At 49.5% G+C, this 21,517-nt stretch overlaps 7 protein-coding genes across 7 annotated transcripts; 5 read left to right on the top strand and 2 right to left on the bottom strand.

Moving 5' to 3' along the window:
- Nucleotides 1-414: 414 nt before the first annotated feature.
- Nucleotides 415-2,227, top strand: B0J16DRAFT_315873 (uncharacterized protein; the record flags this gene model as incomplete). Its single annotated transcript, XM_046125278.1, has 2 exons — nt 415-585; nt 800-2,227. The coding sequence occupies 2 exons, from the start codon at nt 415-417 to the stop codon at nt 2,225-2,227; spliced, it is 1,599 nt and encodes a 532-aa protein (XP_045986092.1).
- Nucleotides 2,228-3,151: 924 nt separating this feature from the next.
- Nucleotides 3,152-5,816, top strand: B0J16DRAFT_410923 (chromatin assembly factor 1 subunit A-domain-containing protein). The gene is made up of 3 exons (XM_046133195.1): nt 3,152-3,706; nt 3,757-5,106; nt 5,159-5,816. Exons 1-3 carry the CDS (start codon nt 3,550-3,552, stop codon nt 5,569-5,571), a joined length of 1,920 nt encoding a protein of 639 aa, XP_045986091.1. The 5' UTR covers nt 3,152-3,549; the 3' UTR covers nt 5,572-5,816.
- Nucleotides 5,817-6,024: 208 nt separating this feature from the next.
- B0J16DRAFT_332480 (uncharacterized protein) lies at nt 6,025-9,257 on the top strand. The gene has a single exon (XM_046126715.1). The coding sequence runs from the start codon at nt 6,341-6,343 to the stop codon at nt 9,098-9,100; it is 2,760 nt and encodes a 919-aa protein (XP_045986090.1). The 5' UTR covers nt 6,025-6,340; the 3' UTR covers nt 9,101-9,257.
- A 966-nt stretch (nt 9,258-10,223) lies between these two features.
- B0J16DRAFT_368450 (uncharacterized protein) lies at nt 10,224-11,012 on the top strand (the record flags this gene model as incomplete). The annotated part of the gene is made up of 1 exon (XM_046130220.1): nt 10,224-11,012. One exon carries the CDS (start codon nt 10,224-10,226, stop codon nt 11,010-11,012), a length of 789 nt encoding a protein of 262 aa, XP_045986089.1.
- A 3,534-nt stretch (nt 11,013-14,546) lies between these two features.
- B0J16DRAFT_360856 (aminopeptidase I zinc metalloprotease-domain-containing protein) lies at nt 14,547-16,666 on the bottom strand. Its single transcript, XM_046129725.1, has 2 exons — nt 16,050-16,666; nt 14,547-15,997 (listed from the first exon to the last, which is right to left on the bottom strand). The coding sequence occupies exons 1-2, from the start codon at nt 16,452-16,454 to the stop codon at nt 14,723-14,725; spliced, it is 1,680 nt and encodes a 559-aa protein (XP_045986088.1). The 5' UTR covers nt 16,455-16,666; the 3' UTR covers nt 14,547-14,722.
- A 351-nt stretch (nt 16,667-17,017) lies between these two features.
- On the bottom strand, nt 17,018-18,456 carry B0J16DRAFT_394213 (uncharacterized protein; the record flags this gene model as incomplete). The annotated part of the gene is made up of 1 exon (XM_046132119.1): nt 17,018-18,456. One exon carries the CDS (start codon nt 18,454-18,456, stop codon nt 17,227-17,229), a length of 1,230 nt encoding a protein of 409 aa, XP_045986087.1. The 3' UTR covers nt 17,018-17,226.
- A 728-nt stretch (nt 18,457-19,184) lies between these two features.
- Nucleotides 19,185-19,955, top strand: B0J16DRAFT_394211 (uncharacterized protein; the record flags this gene model as incomplete). Its single annotated transcript, XM_046132118.1, has 1 exon — nt 19,185-19,955. The coding sequence occupies one exon, from the start codon at nt 19,185-19,187 to the stop codon at nt 19,953-19,955; it is 771 nt and encodes a 256-aa protein (XP_045986086.1).
- Between the last annotated feature and the right edge of the window lie 1,562 nt (nt 19,956-21,517).

Here is a 21,517-nt window from a genome sequence, read left to right as displayed (position 1 = left end):
TCTGTGCTGCATTCGAATTAAGGACCAGCATTCTTAATAACATGCCAACAAATCTGTTGCAGACCAAGGCAATGGGTAGATGGGAGGTTGAAAATCAAGTAAATCAGCATAATGAACATGACATCCATAACAATGGAAGTCCTCGGTATCGAAACGGATGTAACAAGTGTGAAGCAGTAAAGCAAAGCACAGAACCTACCTCACCTCACTTTGTTGTTCCTCGGCCGAGATAACGCCCCATGAATGTTCCACCTCAACTTCATCTACTAGAGATGAACTTACTGTATCTTACACGCTCCGCTTATTACTGTACAATCTAAAGGAATTCGGACAGATCCTTTGTAGTCAAACCTAATGAAGTGAACCCCCAATGAATGTCAAGTCCCAATCCAGAAAGCAATGTCCCTTTGCAACATGGCCAAGACCGCTGGTCTCGGAGGCCAAGAACTTAACGATCTACACCTCGACATCATAGAAGAAGGTACATGCCCTCAAGGACTGGACAGGACAGCCGCCGAGTCTCACTTCACACTCCTGGGCCTGGCTTGGCCGTCCTGTCCTGTCCAGTTCCACTCCATGGAAAGTGTCCGCCTGCTAGCGGTGATCCACCTGCAGGCGACCACCACTAGCTCTGGAACCCACTAACCACTATACCCACTTCACTCAAGGTGCCCTCCGTTCCCCTCCATAGGCTGGCCCCATGCAACGTTGGACTGCTTGGCTGCCCGCTGTTGCTGTTGCTGTTGCTGTTCGGGTCGCTTCTGCGGGTTGCTGCACTGCGATCGAAATCCTTCTTTAGGATGTCGGCGCCTCTGCCCACCATCCATTTTCCAAACCCGCCCTGCTCTTCTCTTCACCACATACCATACCTACATACAATAACAAAAACACCAAATATTCTTCGTCACTTGGTATAATATTCTTCTCATTCACGATACGCAAGCATAATCATCCATTCACTGCTTTCGTCACCCTCCATCTTCCGTCTAGGGCCCCGCTCTTCTGGCGCGCTACTCAGCTCAGTCTCACTTTTTTCGGCTCCCTCTCATTCAACTATAACCCGCCCAGCCGCGCCCGACGGGGTCTACTCTCTCCCTACTCTCGGACAGACGCCACTACCCGCGATCAGCAAATACATAAAACTCTCGACGTCCCCCCCTCGACGTCGCCCTTGGTCATGTTGGAACCACAGGCGATGAGAGGGCCCATCGACCAAACCGTGGGTTACGGACACTCACGAACACGAACATCTTCTTCTCACGCCTATCCCATGCAATTCCAGACTTCCCACCTCGCCCAACCGGGCCCCAATTTCTCTCAGAGCCGGCGCTCGCCTTCTGTGAATACTTTCAGCACCGCTTCGAGCATTCCTCCCCCTGCCGCCTACCGCTCTTCTTCACAATCTGACCTTCGTCGCTCTACATCCAGCCGTTCCGGCGGAACCAGCAATCAGCCCTCCAGCTATGTTGCTCTCCTGCGCAAGCAAAAGGGCACCGTATGGTGCGACCGCTCACAATACGAGGACCCTCGACTACTAGCCCAACAACGTGCTGCAAAAATGCGAGCAACCCTCGAGGTAGTTGGTGGCACTCGCAGTGCTTCGGGTGGCGCTGGTGGCAGAACCAGTACCGGCCTCAGTACCACAAATAAGGTGGCCGCCAAGATCCCCAAGATTAGACATCATGGAAAGACTCCTGTGGTTGGCTACGCTCCGGGCGAGAACCATGTCGGTGTCGGCGGTGTGCCGATGCGGCTGAGCGCCACCGAAGTTGAGGCTGAAAGCAGTGAGGATGAGAACGTGCCCGGCGGAAACCGCCCCCATCACCGTAGAACGGGGAGCAGCGGACGAAGCAGCACAACCAGCAGCCGCCGAAACCTTGCCTATCGTTCCTCCGGAGGCATGGGCAGCCAGCACAGCCGAAGGTGGAGTCCCGGAGACACACCGGAGCGCACTGGCAGCTTGGTGGAAGCTACACCTGAAGACGTTGCTGATGACGCCGCCAGCGGCAGGGCTCGCAGCATGGCGAGTGGCAGCAGTGGAGAGCGCGCCGACAACGTTGGTGAGCTGAGCAACGCCCCCAGACTGGCTTCTAACTCGCTCATGCACTCGGCGCTTACACGAGAGAAGAGTGTCAAGACAGCTGATGAGCTGAAAAGACGAGGTAGCGTTGACGAGCGAACGTCAACCCTCAGCTCTGGCCGCCTTTTCATTGCCAACCCTGATTAAAATGATTTCACGCGACACACACTCCCACCAATGGCCACGAATCACTATATTATGACACGATTTGCCATGGGAGTTTTCCTTTATCCATCATTCGTTACAGCACACTTCGCACCATGAGGTGGCTTGCATTGGTCGGCGTTCCAGCATTGTTTTATTGCCGTTTGATTTCCAACACCACCTATCGTTTTCAGGGTCCTCATCACATACCCGACGAAATTTCCTTTTTCAATCTCTCGCTATTATCGGTCACCCTTGGATGGACAAAGTGTGCAATTGGAGCGGGGACTCCACTGTCGTTGACGGATATAATGTTTCAAAAAGATACCTCTGCCTCTGTAGCCAGGATCCAAGATAAAAGTATGCTTAATGAGATACCACCCCTTGATCTCTGCTGAGAACAAGGGGCTTCAAGATCAATCAATGACTTTGCCCTGTTGCCTTTGTGAATTGTCTGATTGCCTTTCGATAAACTTCAACAGTGTAGTATTGCAGTAAAGTTTTCAATGGATCCAAGATCATCGGTTCCCTCTCGTATACCATCCGTTAAGAAAACTTCACTATACGTGCCATAAGTGACGTTACCCCAGCTGGGATGTCGGCAGGCTGTGTTATTTCAGGTCAGGGCCCCTTGAGTGCGCCAATCGATTGCTCTCGGTTGCTGTTACAAGGTCCGCCCCTTATGATATCACTGGGGATTCCCATGTTTGTCAATGATGTCGCAATGGCAAATGAACAAATAGCATGACATGAAGATCGTCAAAGTGCCAGGCACTAGCATCAAGGGCGGGTCATGGGATTGGGGGTCCTCTTCTATTTTTTACTGCGATGAGGGGCACCAGCCACAGACCCTTGAAAAGTTGGTGCCACCCGAGGCTTAGCCGCTACTTCCCTGTCTTCCATCAGTTCTCGTGCCAACTGGTTGGGGGAGACGCGAAACCCGCGTTCACTTTAACTGAATGCGCGATTGACGCGTGCTCATTCGCGACTTCCCACTTTAACCTCCTGTTAGGCGTGCTTGCCTAGAACCTCGTCACTTTATGCCACTGCAAACACTTTGCACCTACCAAAAGAAGCACTTTTCTCTATCACCTGCCAGGCAACACTCGCAGGCTTCAAGGCGGGGAAGGGCTTTTCTGTCAAATGATCATCCGTGCATCTATTCCTAATTCTTTCCATCGACACCTCATCTCATGATTTTCTATCTCCTCACGAGACTCAACAAGCACCTATACTAAAACCGATACGAACCGCATACCGATTAATACCTTTGACTACGCCTCTGGCGATACGTAATTGAGCTCTTTGGCTCTTTAACATACACCATGCCGCTCTTCGAACTTTCACCGAACATTCAGGAATCTGAGGCTACTGGCCGAAAGAGAAGTCACGATGAATTCGCAGGAGATGCCATTGGAGTTGAAGTTTCTGAAGATGTGAAACTACCACCCCCAGGCTCTGATCAGATCAATGGAGAAGAGAGTAAGTTGAGACACAATGATTGAGAATGAATAAATACTAATTAATGGCAGCCCCTACAAATGGAGGCCGAGCTCCATCACCAGCTTCGTCGGAACTTAGCGATCCCGGCACTGCCACACCACCACGTGCATCTCCTTCACCTCAAACTCCGGCTAAAAAGCAGGCAACACAGACTACTATCACATCGGCATCTAAATCGACGACTACCCTACCAAAGCGAAAGAAGTTGACACCAGCTGAGAAGGCCGAGAAGGACCAAGAAGCAGCCCGGATCAAGGCCGAGAAAGAAGCGGCAAAAGCCGAGAAAGAAGCGGCAAAAGCCGAGAAAGAAGCGGCAAAGGCTGAGAAAGAAAAGGAGGCTGCCAAGCTAAAGGCAGAGAAGGAGAAAGCCCGGGAAGAACGTGAAAAGAAGGCTGCTATTCGACAAGTTGAGAAAGCCAAGGCAGAGGAAGAAAAGGCAGCCAAGGCTAAGGAACGCGAAGAAAAGAAACGACAGCTCGACGAAGAGAAGAAGCGAAAGGAGGAGGAGAAAGAGAAGAGGGCTCGCCAGCAACCAACTCTAGGCGCTTTCTTCAAGGTTCCAAGCACTCCTAAGAAGGCTGCCGACAATATTCAACCTAAGAGCAGCACTCCTGGAAAACCTAGCCCCGCCAAAGACACCCTCAAGGCTTCGAAAACCGAGTACGAGAAGCTGTTTCAGCCATTCTTCATCAAGGACCATACACGAGTTGCACATATTGGGCCCCAGATGGACACTGAAACACGGGAGGCCAAGTCGAAAATACTGGACGAATCCATCGGTGGACAGAGAGAAGAGGAATTGAAGACTTCCCGTTTTGACCCGGTCCGCCTATTCGCTCTACCTAGCAAATCTTCCCCTCGAGGTATGCTCCATCATCCAGTTAGGCACATTATGGAGCAGGTTTTCAGGGAGACAGAGAAGGCGGAAAACGCAGGCCCCGAGCATGTTGCTAAGATCATGCGGGACACGCGCCAAAAGCTTTCCAAGGTACCCATGAAGGTGATTTCATTCTCACAAGATGTGCGCCCTCCTTACTACGGAACAAACACTTTCAAGCCATTTGCTCTCGGAAAACTCAACATGAGCCAGTTGGCTCGCCACCCTACAGGAAGACGACTGCCACTTGACTACGACTATGATTCGGAAGCTGAATGGCAGGAGGAAGAGGAAGGCGAGGATCTTGACGTCGATGACGATGAAGAGGAAATGGACGATGAGGACGACATGGACGGATTTCTTGATGATTCAGAAGATGCTGGGCTTTCTCGACGAATCTTTGCCAACACTTTGGAGCCAAACAGTACTGGGATCTGTTTTGATGATGGGAATGGTGCAGCAAACCAAGTTATCCACGAACACAGGATGGAGTTTATGCACGGTAAGTTTGAATTGTTCTTGAGGATATGGAGACGGAAATTGACCTATTTCAGATGGCCTTCAGCAAACCTGGGGTATTGACCCATTCTCAACGGAATACTGGGAGCCCGAAATCAAGAAGACGGTGGGCAGACCCGCCAAGACGAGTCAGGCATCCGAAACCACAACGAAGATGCCTCCCCCGCCTACGCCCTCGAATGCATTTGCTGCATTGACAGGCGCCAGCGGTAACAGTGGTGCATCTACTAAGCTTGTCAAGTCCGAGCTTTTAGATGACGTGAAGAGAGCTATCTTGGACAACAAAGCTCTTTCTAAGGTTGGAATCATTGACTTCCTCTACCACCAATTTCGAGACGACGTGTCTCGTGCTGAGGTGAAGAACACGGTCGAGCTGGTGGCAGAGAAAACAGGCAAAGGACGCTCCAAAGAGTGGGCGTTGAAGAGTGGACATGAGATTACCTCATGAATATTGGAAGAGCCGAAACAGCATGATTATTTTTTTGGGTGAATATTAGCGTCGGAGTGTACGGTTCTGCATGGGATTGCTTCATGATATTCGTTGAGACGGAAAAGGAGGTTGATGTACCATTTGGCGTGCAATGGGGATAAGTCACGGTATCTGACATACTATGGGACAGACTCGGAGTAGATACCCTCATGTTTTTCTTGAAGAGAATAACAGCCAATTTATAGATATTAATGCAAACTGGTAAAATACCATCGTGACTGGCTGGCTATTTTGGGACTTGAATATAGGGCGGATGAATGTCATTTTACAAGTCCCGCGATGACGGAGTGGGCGGGTCCAAATTAGTCTACAGCGTGTTAAAGGCCGACCTGGGGGAACGCGCCCCTGAAGATTTATTTCCATCCAGGGCTCCACGAATAGAAGGAGACGTGTTTCTGGAACCTCCCATGCTTCACATTCAAAACATTAACACCTTATCAATTTGTTCTGCATACTGCTAAGCTGCTCGACGCATCTAACCAAGCCACGAACCAACTTGTCTCATTCTACAACCGATTGGTGGCGCTCAATCGCTGAACTATCCTACTGCCTGTGACGATTACGCACCTCGCCTGTTGCGCCTCGAACTTTAAGCTCTCGAGCTATCCTAATACATTCCTCCTACCACACGCAATGATAAACCGATCACAATAACATTCTTCGCTCATTCTAATTCCCTCGACATCTCTTCCCGTTATCGGCAGCGCGACATGTGCGCTCGCCCAGCATGGAGGATCCATGGGGTTCTCCTTGGACCAACGATGCACCCCCGACGATAGATCTTCCCGCGCCGCCGCCGACTGCGCATTTCACTACGGACCACTCGGTTAGCTCACAACGCGCTTCGCCTGCCCTTACGCCATGGAACGAAAACGATGATGCTTGGGGCGGTTGGGCTGAGGCGGGTAACGATGGTAGTCCGCGCTGGGGAAGAAGTCCTGGCTTGCGGCCTATAGGGGGTAGTCCTTCTGGTTCGAGGTTACCGTCGCCGTCGCCAGATCCTTGGGGTCGACGACTTTCGGCAGTTGATACAGCACGTTCGAAGAAGGAGGATAATGGAGATTCTGCGATTAGTCTTAGTGATGGACTACGGCCGATCATGGGGAGGGTTGCGACGAGGTCGCCATCTCTACGCTCACTTAAGGAGAATGCGGCGGATATATGGCAACAACATGAGCCGGCTCCTTCTATCAGGAGTGTCAGTCCTTTGCCGAGCGACGATGGAGGACGACCGGGTTCGCCGGATGGAGCACCAAGGCCTGCCTTACAGCATGAAACAAGACCACCTCCTTCACGACAACCGTCTAATAAGGTTTCTGATTTGGTGGAAATGTTTGATGATATTCACAAGAGAAGCCACAGTGCTTCGCCTGTTGACCCGTCTATGCGCAAGGTTTCAGGAAATGCGTCGTCTATTGGAGATGTTACGTCTGAGCCAAGGACCAACGGATTCGAAGAGACCGGGGAAGACTTGCAGGTGAAGAATGATCTTGAGCCGGAGCCGAAAGATGATTCAAAACCAGAAGAGGAGCCCGAGTCTAAGGTATCTGAACCGGAGATCGAGGTGGAATCAAAACCCGAGCCAGAGCTAGAACCAGAGACAAAAGCTGAGGTTACCCCTGAAGAACCATCGGAAGACGAAAAGGAAGTGGCGGAAGGAGAGACGAAGGAGTTGCCCAAGGAAGATTTCCAAGCAGAATCGGACTCATGGTCGGACTTTGAATCTCCTACTCAAAATGCTGCCCAGAAAGACACCCAAGAATCGGAACCAGAAGCTTCCAAGGAGCAGCCGCTTGTGACGAAAACGCCAACCAAGAAAGAGGCACCTGCGGAACCAGCAATGCCATTACCAAAACCACCCTCGGAACCCTTCGAGATTGACATGACCAAGCTCGGTGATCTCTTCCCGTCGGTTGACACCTCTTTCCCAGCACCAGAGCCAGTCCCTGATGTCATTATTGACGATAGTTTTACTTGCATCTCTGAGCGCAAAGCTTGGTATCTTATGTCAAGGCCTGGTTCGATGCGAAAACATAACCTGGGAGATGATGAAAACTACGTACGTATCGGATGGGGCAACTCAACTGTTCGTGAACAGTCTATAAGAATTGTGAGACGATGGATGGAGGAAGACTCTATTACAGGACGTGTGATTCTTGGTCGACGAGGTGGTGCTGCTGGCGCCAAGATCTTCAATTGGGATTCAGCGGCTCCATCTACCGAGATCTCAATCTCTGAGCTTTTGGCACGAAAGAACCATTCGAGACAGACCTCGGTGGCCTCCAAAGGTACTGTCGCATCTCCTACGGCGGCAACATTTGGATGGGGTAGTGCACCACTTCCCTCGCCTACCGCTGCTGCACCACCATCTGCACCTCGCACTTCGAATGTCAGTGAGCCTGAACCAGCCTCGACTGCTGGATCATCGCCCGTCGAAGCTACCAAGACATCTCCCGTCTCGAAAACAAGGCCGCCTCCTCTAGAATCTCCCCCGAAACCACAAATTACCGAAGAACCCCCTTCACCTATCAAGCCAACACCGCTTAAACCTACAAATCGGCCTGCAACTATAACTCAACCACTGCCCTTCCCTGCATCCCCAACAATCTCTGAACCTCAGTCTCCTATTCACTCTACCTCGCTCTTGTCAACAAACCGACCAGTTTCAATCTCACAAGCACCAACATCTCCCCTAGCTCAGCCTCCAACAAATGCAGGATGGAGCGATGACGAGGACGATGATGATTGGGGAGACATGGTTTCCTCACCTACAGTGGAAACAAATGGCGGATTTGCTTCTATGAATGCGATTGTCGATGACAGCGAAGTTGACGACAAAGAGAATACTAGCAAATCTTTGATTGCAGGACAATCGCCCATGGTTGATTCTTTCAAGGATGAGCCTGATGTGAAAGCACAAATCAATGGCCGACCTTCCATGGATACTTTGGCAGTGCCATCGCCAGGTTTTGCACCCAACAATTTCCGATTGCCCGCGAATAATGGCAAAACACCGTTATCAAACATCAAGGCCTCAAGCCACGCCAGATCCACGACAATCGATCTTCTCACTTCTCCTAGGAAGAATTCAATTGCTGGCCACACGCGATCAACAACAATCGATTTGGGCACACCTCATTCACCCCTGAATGGATTTGTCTCTGCAAACCTGACCCCCACCCAAACAAATTCCCCTATCGATCAGGCGAACAAAGTAAATACATGGGACTCATGGGGTCTAGGACTGATTGATGATTCCAACAAACCAGTCAGTCCAGAGAAGGACAACAGCATAGCAAGCCAATCGCTAGAAACATTAACAACACCCCTCGACATGCTGAAGGGCAACTCTACACCTAAGAAACCACGACCAATGTCACTACCTGTTCCTCCCCGACCACAGACAATCACAGACTCTCCAAAAGACGACGAAGTCGTCGCAGATATTCTTCAAGGTCTTCCGGACCTTTCTTACATGTTACGATAAACGCGAAGTAGTTATGAGGAGTAAGAGATGGAAAAGGGATGCGGTGGATTGCTTGGAGCAAAGAGAGGTTGCTTTATGTACATTAATCATTCATATGGCGTTTGCTTTTGATTGCATCGGCATTATATAATAACAAATATAGAATATATGAAATCGGCGTGCCTTTGTCTTTTTCCATTGTGATTGGGATATTTTGATTGTAGATGACTCAACAGGGCAAACATCTTAAGAACAGGTATAAATAGCCCTGCCTCACGACGGTCATCTCAACTTTCACCGCTTATCATCTACTCTTATACATTTGATATATATATACATTTCTACCCACATGAAGAGACGGATGGCAGCTCACCCTCGTCGCGTCTACCTTGTATTTCTCGTGAGAACTCCACGAATATTTACGAGAAGGCACTAGGGAAGAACTGAATGTCTATTGCGGGATTCCCACGGACGCCCCTTTGTTTCAAGTCTACCTTTTCTTATATATTGATCCAGTCAGTGAGGTCCCCGCCAATCTGAACATTGGTTCTCGTAAGTAGCACGCCGATAGACAAAATCATTTGAATGGTACTAACTTCCAGTCAGTGTTGGAGCAAGGAATGCCACAAGGTCTACCGACGCTCATAAGAAGCTGAGACCAGGTCATCTTTTGATGCCCTCTCAACGACATAGGCAAGGCTGGCATTCATGAGTTTAACTTCAGTTTGTCCGGACCAAGGTAGTCCTCGACTTCTAAAAGGAAAAAGGAAAAAGGCACGGATGCTAATATGGAGGCAGACATCAGCAGCTCTAGTAGCGACGCGGAACTGCGATATGGATGAACACCCACTGCGCTCCAGCAACTGGCTTTTCACCTAGGACCAAGTCTTGTTTATTGTCGAGTTACCTCCTAGCTCGTTTTATCAGGGGATACTCCCGTTATGGTTGGGACCTGTAACTGCCAGCCAGTGCCAGCCAGTGTCAGCCAGCTGTTAGTTGCTGCCCGGTAGTGCCATAGGAACGTATTTTTCCTTCCCTTCCATTCCTTTCGCTTCTATTTCTCCTTATACTCCTCCTTTCTTTTCCCTCTCTTCCTCTCTCCCATCTCTTCCTTCATCACGACCACCCGCAGCGCTCTCCTGTCATGACCAACAACAACAGCAGTATGGAGGACACAGTAACGGTGTCTGAAGCTGTCAAAAATACCACCAAGGTATTCGGCCGTCAGGCAGGCTCCATGATCAGCTCCGCGGACGAGATGGTAGAGGATGAACTCCTCACTATCGGATTTCTTGCCAAATTCGAGAACAAGTATCACCATCGAGGCCGCGATACCCCTCTCACCATGACTGACTGGAGACGTTTCTTGACCAAGATCTTCGAAGTCTGGCACACCGGTTGCGTAGAAGAGGAGGAAGTCCCCTTGGGAAAACTCCCCGAGACTAGAGTTAAAGTTGGGAAGCTGAAGTACGACCACCCTCCTACCAAGGAGTTTCCAAAGGCCCAACAGCCCCCTTCACGCCGACGCGATGCACCTGTGTACCTCAGTGTCACCACCAAAGCTATCGGAGAGATGGTCGAATTCATGTGGAAGGATGGGAGGGGCAAGTTTGTTGGCAGCTCCCATGTCGAACTCACTGTCGAGAGCTACGGCAGAGCCATGTACCAGACGGTGAAGCAATACGACATGATTATCCGACAAGCCTATGCTCGACACAACGAGGCGCTCACCATCCGCCAGGCCCGCCGACATATCGTCTTCTTTGCCGAACGTGGCACTGCTCACGGTGTTCGAAGCGGTCCATGGCCTTTGCCGCCTGATTATCTTGAACCCGAGTTTGCTGGTCCTAGAGTTCAACGCCTCGCGGGGCATTATACTGAATGCATGCGACTGTGGGATGAAGTCGACCAACACGTCGGTCATTCATCATAAGTCTTACGACTGAAACGCAGCGAGTGTCCCTGTTGGCCTAACCATCCGGTATAGGCTCTTACTGTATTGCGAAATTAAGTCACCATGTATGAGGTGTTCTTTTCGCTGGCGTTCAAAAGCGGAAAATCGGAAAATCGGTCGGTAGCCTGGTTCAGACAGCTATATTCACAATAAAAAGCACAACTTCCCCCAAGTAACTATATAACTACAACACGGACGTCGGCAAAAAAGCCTAAGTATTTGCGAGCTGTTAATATTTCTCCATCTCCTTCTAGAGCTGCGTATCAGCCTTACTTCTTCTATATATACACTCTCCCTCGCCGTCTCGCACACACAACATACACTCTTATGATTCCTCTGCCCAAAGATTACATCGCGACGAATCGACCTTAACATTTAACACAACACCATGTATGTTCACTCGTTTGTATTACCCTTTGGGCACTCTTGCTAATACAATACAGGAGTAAACGGAAGAGCGGCAACAAGCGTCGACGAGGATAGGCCAGACGACGTCGTGGCACCGAAATCTGTCGTTGGGTGAGTACTTGAAACTCTTCAATAGTCTTTGCTGAGCTAACATAAGTGCGTCTAGTGCAACGAGGACGGGCACCTTGCACGAGATTGCATCAGCAAGCAATTTCAGAATGTATCAATCGAAATTCCAAGCACTAAACAGACCAGAGGCGAGGCGCGTCCTCAGCCCGAGGACTTGATCACGGACCAAAACGAAACAACCGGACACCTTTTGGAGTTGGCGGGTGAAGACCTCGACGGCCTTGGGGCTCAGGAGACTGGAAAGTATCTTTGGGTGCCACAACATGCTGTACAGGGTGGCCATCAACGCGGTATCCCAGTCCATGATGGTGTCTACGCCATTTCCGTGGCAAGCAATCGATTGCGAGAATCCTATTGTGCTCCTGATCTTGGTCTTAAAAACCTGGGTGGCAATAAGAACCTCAATAACAGTGCATAGGCTGTTTCTTCGTACGTGGTCGAATTGTTTGCAATGACTACGAGCTCATGGTGAACTCGTTGGAAGGTTTGGGCTCGTTGATGTTCTTCGGCTATTTCAACATTGTCGAAACGCTACTCGATAGCTTCGAGATGTGGATCGAGATGTGTCTTCATGTCGTATGTGACAGTGGCTGCGATGCCGATCATCATTTGCTCAATGATAGTGGTGGAAGACATGAGGGAAATTATGAAGAATGGGAAAGTAAAGTGAAGTGATCTGAAGAATTATGCGTACTTGACAGTAGAGGATGTGATGTTCCAAAAGTGTGTACGTGAGTGGGAGTGTGGTGGAGGATGTTCCAAAATGTGATGATGTGAGTGGGAGTGTGAAATGAAAGTGACGAGAGAAAGGTCTTTTATGCCGGGCAACTACCTGCCTGAATTTGTTCAGCCTGACCGAGATAGGTAGATGACGGGAAGGAACTCGCGCCTGATGACACCTGCCGACAGACTGAAGAGGGAGGTATGGGCCATTTATGCGCCGTCTTCAACTACTCTTAACTTCTTCCTGTTTCCAACTCTTGGATCCTGTTCTCTTAGAAAATCCCCAGAAACAAGAATCATGACCATGAAATCGACCTCTCGAGATTTGTCGAACTATTGGCACACCAACGCGTTGTTCGCTAAGGTAGGCAACCGCCCACAGACACGAATTATCAATAACTAATACAACTGACAGGCTCTTCTTCACTCGCACGTCTATCCTTTCCCGACCAGGAGGCTCCACGACTGCGTGAGCTCGGCGTATGTTGGCCACACTTTCGGTTAGAATGCCCTGACCTCAGTAGGGAAAGTCGGATCCCAAGCACAACCGCGAGACGACACGAGGGTCATGCGACCAACAAATCTACCAGGAGGCATTCTACACTGCGAGGGCAGCGGTAATGACTGCTCCCCTGAAGTCTTACATCGAAACCGCCTCGACAGTACCCCTACCCCACTTACCCAAAGAGCTTGCCAGCTTTCCCTCGAGATGGCCCTTCGGACGTGGAGATCTATACCACGGGATACCCCTTCTCAACCGATTCGCCCCTTGCCGCCCGCCCCCCCTCCGTCTCCCTATCCGTGGCTGAACTTTGGCGATACCTATGTACTGAGAGCCCAGGATGCAAAAGGACTGGATGTCAACCCGTCAAGGCGAGTCGCAATGCATCTTGTGTTCGGACACCAACGCACAATCTCATTAACCCTCCTGGCCGTTATGAAAGTCAACACCCAATGCCCCTGTCAACTATGCCCCTACCAATCCACCAAACACTACTTCCTTGGACGTTTGGAACCCGCAAAGCAACAGCAGACAGAGGAATAGTTCCCAGTATGTGGCATTTGCCAGTTCCCCTTCATCTACCAGATTTACTGACCCATCCCTCCAGAAGACTTTGGGCCCCTCTCATCTCCTATTCACCTTCACCTCCTACTCAACCATATTGGACACTCCCATCTGCATTTGACCACAGCAGCCTGACGCATTCCGACGCCGCCCCAAACCTTCTAGAGTAACACAACCGCAGTAGTGATCAATCCGAATTTCCTCCTCTTGACGCCAGTAATGTACTCCCGGACGAGCTACAGAGCATAGCTTTAGACCCTGTTGACAAACGGGAGAGAGATTCATGGTCGGAGGCGACAATTCTTGATCGAGAGTTCCGATTTGCGTCTGGGAAGCTCGAAATTGTTCAGATTGCAAACTACTTCAGTGTGCCTCGGTCTGTAGCCGATCTGGATCTATTCCTAGCAGCTTTAAGCCGCCTATTCCCCCCCGTATACCAATGGATACACCCATTACTTCTCCAGTTCGAGAAACAACGAGGCAAGCAGGTCGTTGTGATCATGATGCAATGCCCACCCCGAGAGAAATCTTTCTCGAGCCCTTCGCAAAACCCCTAGTTTACCGAAATATTTGCCACAGGTTTGGAGCGATGTAAGTCCATCGTCGTATTTGATTTTCTTCGTCTAACAGAAATCAGGTTTCGAGTCTCTTGGACTAGGAGTTATCAAGCTCGATTTCCGAAAGCAGTGTCGCCGAAACCCAGAGGACACAAACTGCCCGGCCTGCACACGAATCTATTTCACTTTCCCTAGGGGATTCATTTATCTGAATGACTATTGGTTCTTTTTCCCTCCTGACTCACGGTTCTTATTCCGCAGTACCTTGTAGCTTTCCGCCCCTATACGCATTTCGAGTCCATCAACATTCAATCGGTTCTTGTCTTTATGCGCCTCATTCTTTGTTGTGGATTACTACAACTTTACAGTCTCTCGTCGGGTGCTACCTCCAGGCTTGAAGTCGATCTTGCTGAACCTTCCTTTTTTAACATTCATTGCACCTCTCCGTTGAAATCATAGGGGTTTGGTTAGCTACTTTGTCACTATTGAAAATCCCAAGAAAGAAGCATTCATCTAACCTATTAGCAGAAAAAGACATAAGAGGTAGATAATCTAATCGTATCGAAAGTTGACGAGTTGGGACTTTTCCTTGGATTAAACTGTGCTTGGTGTGACTGGAACAAATCTAGGATGAGTCGGTTCAATCAATATGACGGTCGATTCTAAAATAAAAGCGCAAATATCAATAATCCATTCTTCTTATCTCATCTATCTCGTGTATGATCTAGTCTATACCACATTATGCCAATAGGCAGGTATCGCAAACAAAATGCCCAAAGTCCAAACGCCCTCTCTTCCACTCATATCTAATGCCACTCCGCATCAATCTTCTCCCAGTTGTCAAGGAAACTCTTGAAGAACTTGACGCCCAGACCAGGGTCAAGCGAACCAGTGGTGGCACGGACAGAGTGCATGCTGAGCTGGGGCAGGCCAACGTCCGCGGCTCGGACACCCATCATACTGGACAAAGCAGGCCCAATAGTACCGCCACTGCGACTATCGTTTCGAATTTGGAAAGTCTGAGTTCGGCAGCCGCCTAGTTCGCCTGCTCGCTGCATGATTGCGGTCGAAATGCTGTCTGTGGTCATGTGGCCATTTGAGTCGTTGGCGATAACAACACCAACATTGAGCTCAGGGACATGCTCCGATAGATATTTCTCAAGGAAATTAGGGTTTCCTGAGTGAGTCACGTCGCTGGAGCAAAAGAAGGATGAGGAATAGGTTCTTCCTTTAAGTTCTGGTCCGTATTTGTCAGGGTTGAGGGCCTCGACGGCACGCTCGACGACCGAGGGGAGGAAGTTGCCGCGAGCACCCTGGCGAAGCAGAGAGCCGATTTCCTCATCGTCAAAGAGAGCAACAAGCTTAATACCACCGTCCTCGCTGCTGTCGTTGGAGGCAAGGAGGGCAGTGAGGGCGGACCAGGAGCAGAGCTTGTCATCAATACGACCAGCAAAGATAAACTCTCTATCCATACCACCGGTCTGGGCAGGCTGAGAATCGTAAAGCTCAAGCTCCCAGTTAATAATGGAGCTGTAAGATTGAATCTTGAGCTCCTTGGCAATAAGCTCAACCAGTCGTGGGGGTTGAGTGTTGACGAAGGAACCGGCGGGTCCCAGAACTTTGGCGGCAGCACCCTGAGAACTCTCAAGACCAATGATAGGAACAGCTTGAGTTTCCTTGTTGTTCTCTCCCATCATGCCAACTCCAAAGTGGGGTGCAAGGGTGGGAATTCGGGCAATAGGCCAGTCCAGCTTGACAAGCTTGGTGCAGGTCTTTCCAGACTCCTCATCCCGGACAACAACTCTGCCACCAATGCTGAGGTCGCGGTCCCACCATGTCGCGTTGAGAGCGCCAGCGTAGGGTGCAACGCCCAGCTGAACAAATCCAGCCTTGACGGGCTTTGTGCTGACAGGCTTGAGCTTGGCGGTGAGGGCGTCAATGTGGCCACCAATCATAGCAACACCGTTGCCGGGCTGGTACGCCTTGCCAACCTTGAAAGCGATGAGAGAGCTGCCATTGCGTGTAACCCAGTACTTTCCACCTGGTTGGATCTTATCCGCCCAACTGTCGCGCGGAGAGAGCTTATCATGGTTAGTCTTATCTTATCATGACCCGAGGCTCTTGTTTACTTACGTGCTCATAACCAAGTTCCTTCAGCTTCTTCTCAAAGTACTCAACAGTGTGGAAAATAGTAGGGTTCTCCTGGAGAAAGTCGCAGAAAGGCTTGGTGAAAGCCTCAGGCTCCAGCTTCTCAACCTGACACAAGCGACAAGCCTGACCAGCCTCCAAGTGCCAATTGACTTGACCGACCTCTTCAGGCGCAAGCTTTGCGATACAAGATGCGCAAACGCGGTTGTCTCTCGTGTCGCGGCCCTTCATGTCAGACAGAATGAAGCTCTTGGAGCTCTGCTTATCCTCGACCGATCGCGGCGCGGGCGCATTGTTGTTGTTGAGCATAGCCGACGATGACAGCGCTTGCTGGCGCAGGGAGAGCGACGAAGCGCGAGCGCTCAGCATTGCAGGCGTAACCTGAGTCATTTCGGGCGATGAAGCTATGCGCGAGCTGTAGAGCGATATGAGAAGGGCTGCCAAAGGTTCAAAAGTGAAGTCGGTGAGAGGGTAAAGATGATGGAAGCTCGGTTGCCTATTGACGAGGTTGACCCAAGTAGTACAATGACGATCTCGGGGACCGAACGGAGGTCACCCGGTCACTGCGATAAGATAAGAGTTGCCGACGTGACCAATATCACGGGCCAGGATAAGGCAGTGTCTTGGAATACGATCGTCATAAACTATCGAATTAATCCTTGGAAGTTTATTGGTAGGTATTCCTGATAGATCGTTGATTTGGAACACTTTTGAGACTTCATCTTCTGGATGTAGTGAATCGTCCTGATGTTCATGCCACCTCATCCGGATAGTGTGCAGCAGGATAGTTCACCAGCCAATGATATCTCGGTATTTCGGTTCTTAACTCATCGTATATCAAGTGAATAAGCGTTACATTGAAATAGTAGTGTAACTCATTGGTCAGAACTCTGCATATGTCGCGCTTCTGTACTACTCTCAATATATACATTTTACACAACAGTATCAAATGGCATCAATACTCCTACTCCCATTTTCTCATCACAGTTCTTTTCATGCAACATCTTGACTAGTCGAACATTAAACTCCCAAGTCATTCCGGCTAAGAACACTGAATCTCTGGAAGGATGTTAGTCACATATACAACACCAACTATAGCAGAGGCTTACCGTTACCAAATGACACGAGGCGCGAAAGTGTGCTAGACCAATGGCGCATGGAACTATCCCCAGTTCTCATGTTGCTGAATAGAATAATCGCGTAGGGCGAAGACTTCTGTACATAGAGTAATGTAACGTTCTGATGGCAGTTGAGATGTCTCCAAATCGACTCTGTCATCCTTGTCGACGCCAAGCTGAGCATCACTCCCGGCTGCCGCCCACTTGATTATTCTTCGCCTTGCGGCCTGAACAATCTGGTCAACGTTGTGTTTGTAGATGTGTTTCCTCTCTTGGTAGTCCTGATGATCCAAGGCGTTCTTTTTGGCTTGCAGATTACTGAGACCATCATGAAGCGTCACATCGCGAGCTCTCAGACGGTTTCCGTCCTTGTCGTGGTACTTCCAGTTGATTTCGCCGCCCTCGAGAATCAAAGCGAGGAAGACTGGAATGGTTTGCTTCAGCGCCCTGGACCTTCTACGACCATCTTCCGACTGACTGGGTGGTGTATCCTTCTCTTGGTAGCCAATTTCTATATGTGTATCAGAGCTGCGTAGGGGTCGAAAAACTAGAGGATTGACGCTTTTCCATTTAGTATTCCAGTCTCTGCGAAATACCTTCTCGAAAAACTCTGTGTATGTTTCTTCGGCTGAGTAGGAGTAGCCGTATACTCGCATTACCTCTTGGTACTGCTTGAGAAGGTCCAAGGGTCGCATCTTCTCACCGCGCGTCAGAAGTTCTTTGGTAGTAATGACCGTCTTTGGGGGTCGCTCATCTACGACCCCCTCGTCTCTGTCAACATCTTGAAATGATACCTCAAGATTAGACTGTGGTGAAACGAGGTCAACAATCTTCTCAGGGTACGACTCAGGTCGTATAGAATTGGACTTGGAACGTTTCAGTGGACGCTGAGACTCATCATCGTGTTCGGTAGTCGCGACGTCCTCATCTAAGGCAAACTCTTGATGAGACCGGTGCTGACTTGATAGAGCGCCGTGCTGTACCTGAGTTCTGACTTGTGGGGTAACGAGAAGAGGAGGTTGCGGTGATCCAAAGCTGGACTGCTGAGGATGAAGATAACCAGCTTGAGGGACGGCATGATACCCGGCTTGATGGGGATGGTAAAACCCGCTGGGTGGCATATATGGCCATACAGGCCAGTAAGGAAAGGGATGGGCTGGTTGCGGGGGTAAAGGGAAAACCGGCTGTTGGAAATTCGGAGAAAATTGACGGCTTTCCTCGCGAGGAACTTCTTCATTGTCGTTATTTGTGCCCATGTCGGCGTTTGTAGACATAGCACCGCTTGAGTGTTTGCTCGGAGAGGCTTTGGTATGTTGACGGAGAGGAGAAGTGAGGCAGGAAGAGTTAGGTGGAAGTCAGATAGGTACTAATGGCTGAGGCGGGTAGGCAGCAACCATTCTACTGTGAATCACGGCAGTGCATAGTAGCAAGCAGGTTCTTGGTACACTCATATATTGACTCTCTCTTTCCCTAATCCATAAATACTTAGGCAGGTGACAGAAGAATTGTCTTCTAAGGCTTAGGCTACCATGATAAAGTAGCCTAAGTGTTAGTCTAAGCTACCTTATCTAACACTCTTCTGTAATTATTGTTCAATAGCTGTCCAGTTGTCGAAGATTTAGTGCCCTGACGGTTCTGCATTACCTATGCCACAGTCTGGCAATTTGTTATGGCACTTGTTGGCACTGCCACTGCCTGCTATATCCAAAGCCGTTTGAAGCGGTTTGTTACCAGTAGTACAGTCCCCACCCAAATAAATCACGGTGATTACTTGGGCAGGTGCGAGCAAACACTCCTTCTTTCCAGCTTTCCATACTGATGAATTCCAGGAAGTTCGCCAATTTCAAAACTGCCTCTTAACGGCCTTAGCCATTATTATCGGTAGGTTAAACGATCTTCCTTTCTTTTGCATAGGTACCTACCTAATGCTAATCTTCTTTGCCTCTTTCTTCTTTTAGACGCCCTTCATCATTAACGGAGAAAGAACCTCCCTCAGTTCATCATGGCTCAGAATAACCCGGTCCAGGAGATGGAACTGGCTATGGCCAGCCTTCTCATCCGCACGCCCTCCATTGTTTCACGTCCTCCGGGCGAGATCATCAACAGCGAGGAGATGCTGACCACTCGAGAACTATCCATGTTCATTGACCTTGCTCGTCTCGAGGCCCAGGTCGAGCATCGCGATGCAGAACTGGTGCCTGAATTCTCCGACTGGCGCATATTCTGGCGTATGGTCTTCCGACGATGGAACACGACCCATCCGGATAACGAAAATCCCCAAGTTGTGGGCAATGTCTCCACTGAGACATCTGTCAAGGTTGGCACCTTGATATGCGATCATCCTCCCAACAAGGCCTATCCCGGACCTCAACCTAGATGGCGTTCGGAGGGAGCCGATGTCTTCCTCGGCGTCTTTGTCCCTCAGTGGCAGAGCTGGCTGGACTTTGTGTGGAGAGACTCCAAAGGGAAACCTGTCAAACCATCGCTTGTCAAGCTCGATATGAACATTTCCGAATGTTTCGACCTTGCTATCTCACGATACGACCGCTGCGTACAAGATCGTATTGAAAAGTACAATGAGGATTGTATCATCGCCACTGCTCGCCGCCGTCTTGTTAACTTCGCGAAAAGGGGCACTTACCATGAGCCCAACATCAAACCTGGAGACGAGGCGCCCCACCTCATGCCGATCGAGCTTGCTGGCGACCGTGCTGAAAGGATGTCTGATACTTTCGCTAACCTCAAGCGACTTCGAGACCAGCGAGTCAATTAAGAAGGGGCTTGGTCGTTTCTGTATCAGAGATGAGTACGAGTCGAACTTTCGGTTGGATAGAGGTCGCACCATGCCTGCCAGCTATACCACAGTACGATCTTGTCTTTCACAGATAGTATGGATGAATTCTTTTCCCTTGAAGCATGTAAGTTGAGACATCCAAACACTTCATCACCCTGATCATATACTGATACAAGAAACAGCGGCAGAATGTTATTGAGAAAAGTCTTGATTCAATTTGTATCTAGGTTACGAGATCTTGTCTCTCATGGTAGAGAAAGAACATGCCTTATCAAGGACTGACTGATATAGCCTAATTTTGGACATGTGCGTTCGCACATGGCTTTCTGCCTAGTCATAGCGAACGTCGAGACTAAGGCATAACAGATGTGAATAGTGCTTAGCATGTTAGGGAAAATACAATGCAATAACGCATATGCCAAGCATACACGACAGTGACATTACATGATCTCAGCCATGATTGAGTTTCCTTTCGACCCGAGGTATTGGGCGGCGGCGTCAGGGGGTCAGAAGAATTGGCCGCGGAGATCATAAGAGATGAAATAATTTGATCACCTTATGCAAGCTTAGGCTATCAACCAGGCTACTTTATTTCTGTAGCCTAAGTCTTAGGGGACAATTCTTCTGACACCCACTAGGGCGGATATGCAGTTGTGTTCTGTTCGTGATCATATGAGCGGCCAACGTGCTCAGCGGTTACTGCTTATAGGGGCTGTACACTTGAGCCTCCGGCCGAATGGCTTGTCTGCCTTTCGCTGACAAACGAAATTCTGGGTTTGAAGAGACGGTATCGATATCTCAGTACCCTGGTCTCCTAATGGTAGCATTGATTCGAGCCAATAGGGGTATAAGACAAAAGATCCGATGTTGAAACCGTGCGACGATTCGATCGGGATGGAGATGTTCGTGTTTGATCCGACACAGAAAGTAACAAAAAGACTCAACTCGTGACGAGTCGGATTTCTTCTGCGACGCCTTCATCTTGTCTCAAAGTGCACCATCAAGCAGTCAAACTTCACTCTTTGAGTGAGCGGCCAAGCTAGAAGGAAATAAATTCTGGGACTTTCTGGGAAGACTTCTCTCCTTTCCCTTCAAGCCTATATCCAACAGTTAGCAGTGATCAAAGCAATAGTAACAGTAAACACAAACCTGTCCAGAATTTGTCGAGCTTTCTCCTCTGCCTTTTGAGCCGTGATACAGAGTATCTCTATCCCAGCGTTGTTTGGAGCGGGCAGTCCAGCTCCTGGCCAGAGCTTTTGCAAAAAGCCTGGCATGGTTATGAGCGTGTTGGGGAACATAGTGTAGGTATGATGTATGTTTTTGAAGCACGTTGAGATGCGAGTGGATAGTTAGGGAGACAAAAAGGATAAGCTAGATGACAGATTTATATACCTGCTCTATAGAAAGCTTGGAGATTTCTGGAACTTACTTTTGTGCGAGAAGAGTCATAACCTTATGTGATATTCGTGCTGTTATCAGGGTTCAAAGTTATTATTATGGGAATCGAGAAGTTCACTTTTCGATTTCTGGAGATATCAAGT

The sequence above is a fragment of the Fusarium flagelliforme genome (genome assembly GCF_020744385.1).
Source record: "Fusarium flagelliforme strain FIESC 12 MPI-CAGE-AA-0113 chromosome Unknown B0J16scaffold_2, whole genome shotgun sequence".
In the NCBI taxonomy this organism is placed as follows: domain Eukaryota; kingdom Fungi; phylum Ascomycota; class Sordariomycetes; order Hypocreales; family Nectriaceae; genus Fusarium; species Fusarium flagelliforme.
Note: the sequence above shows the minus strand (reverse complement) of the source record. Positions and strands in the feature narration are given on the sequence as shown.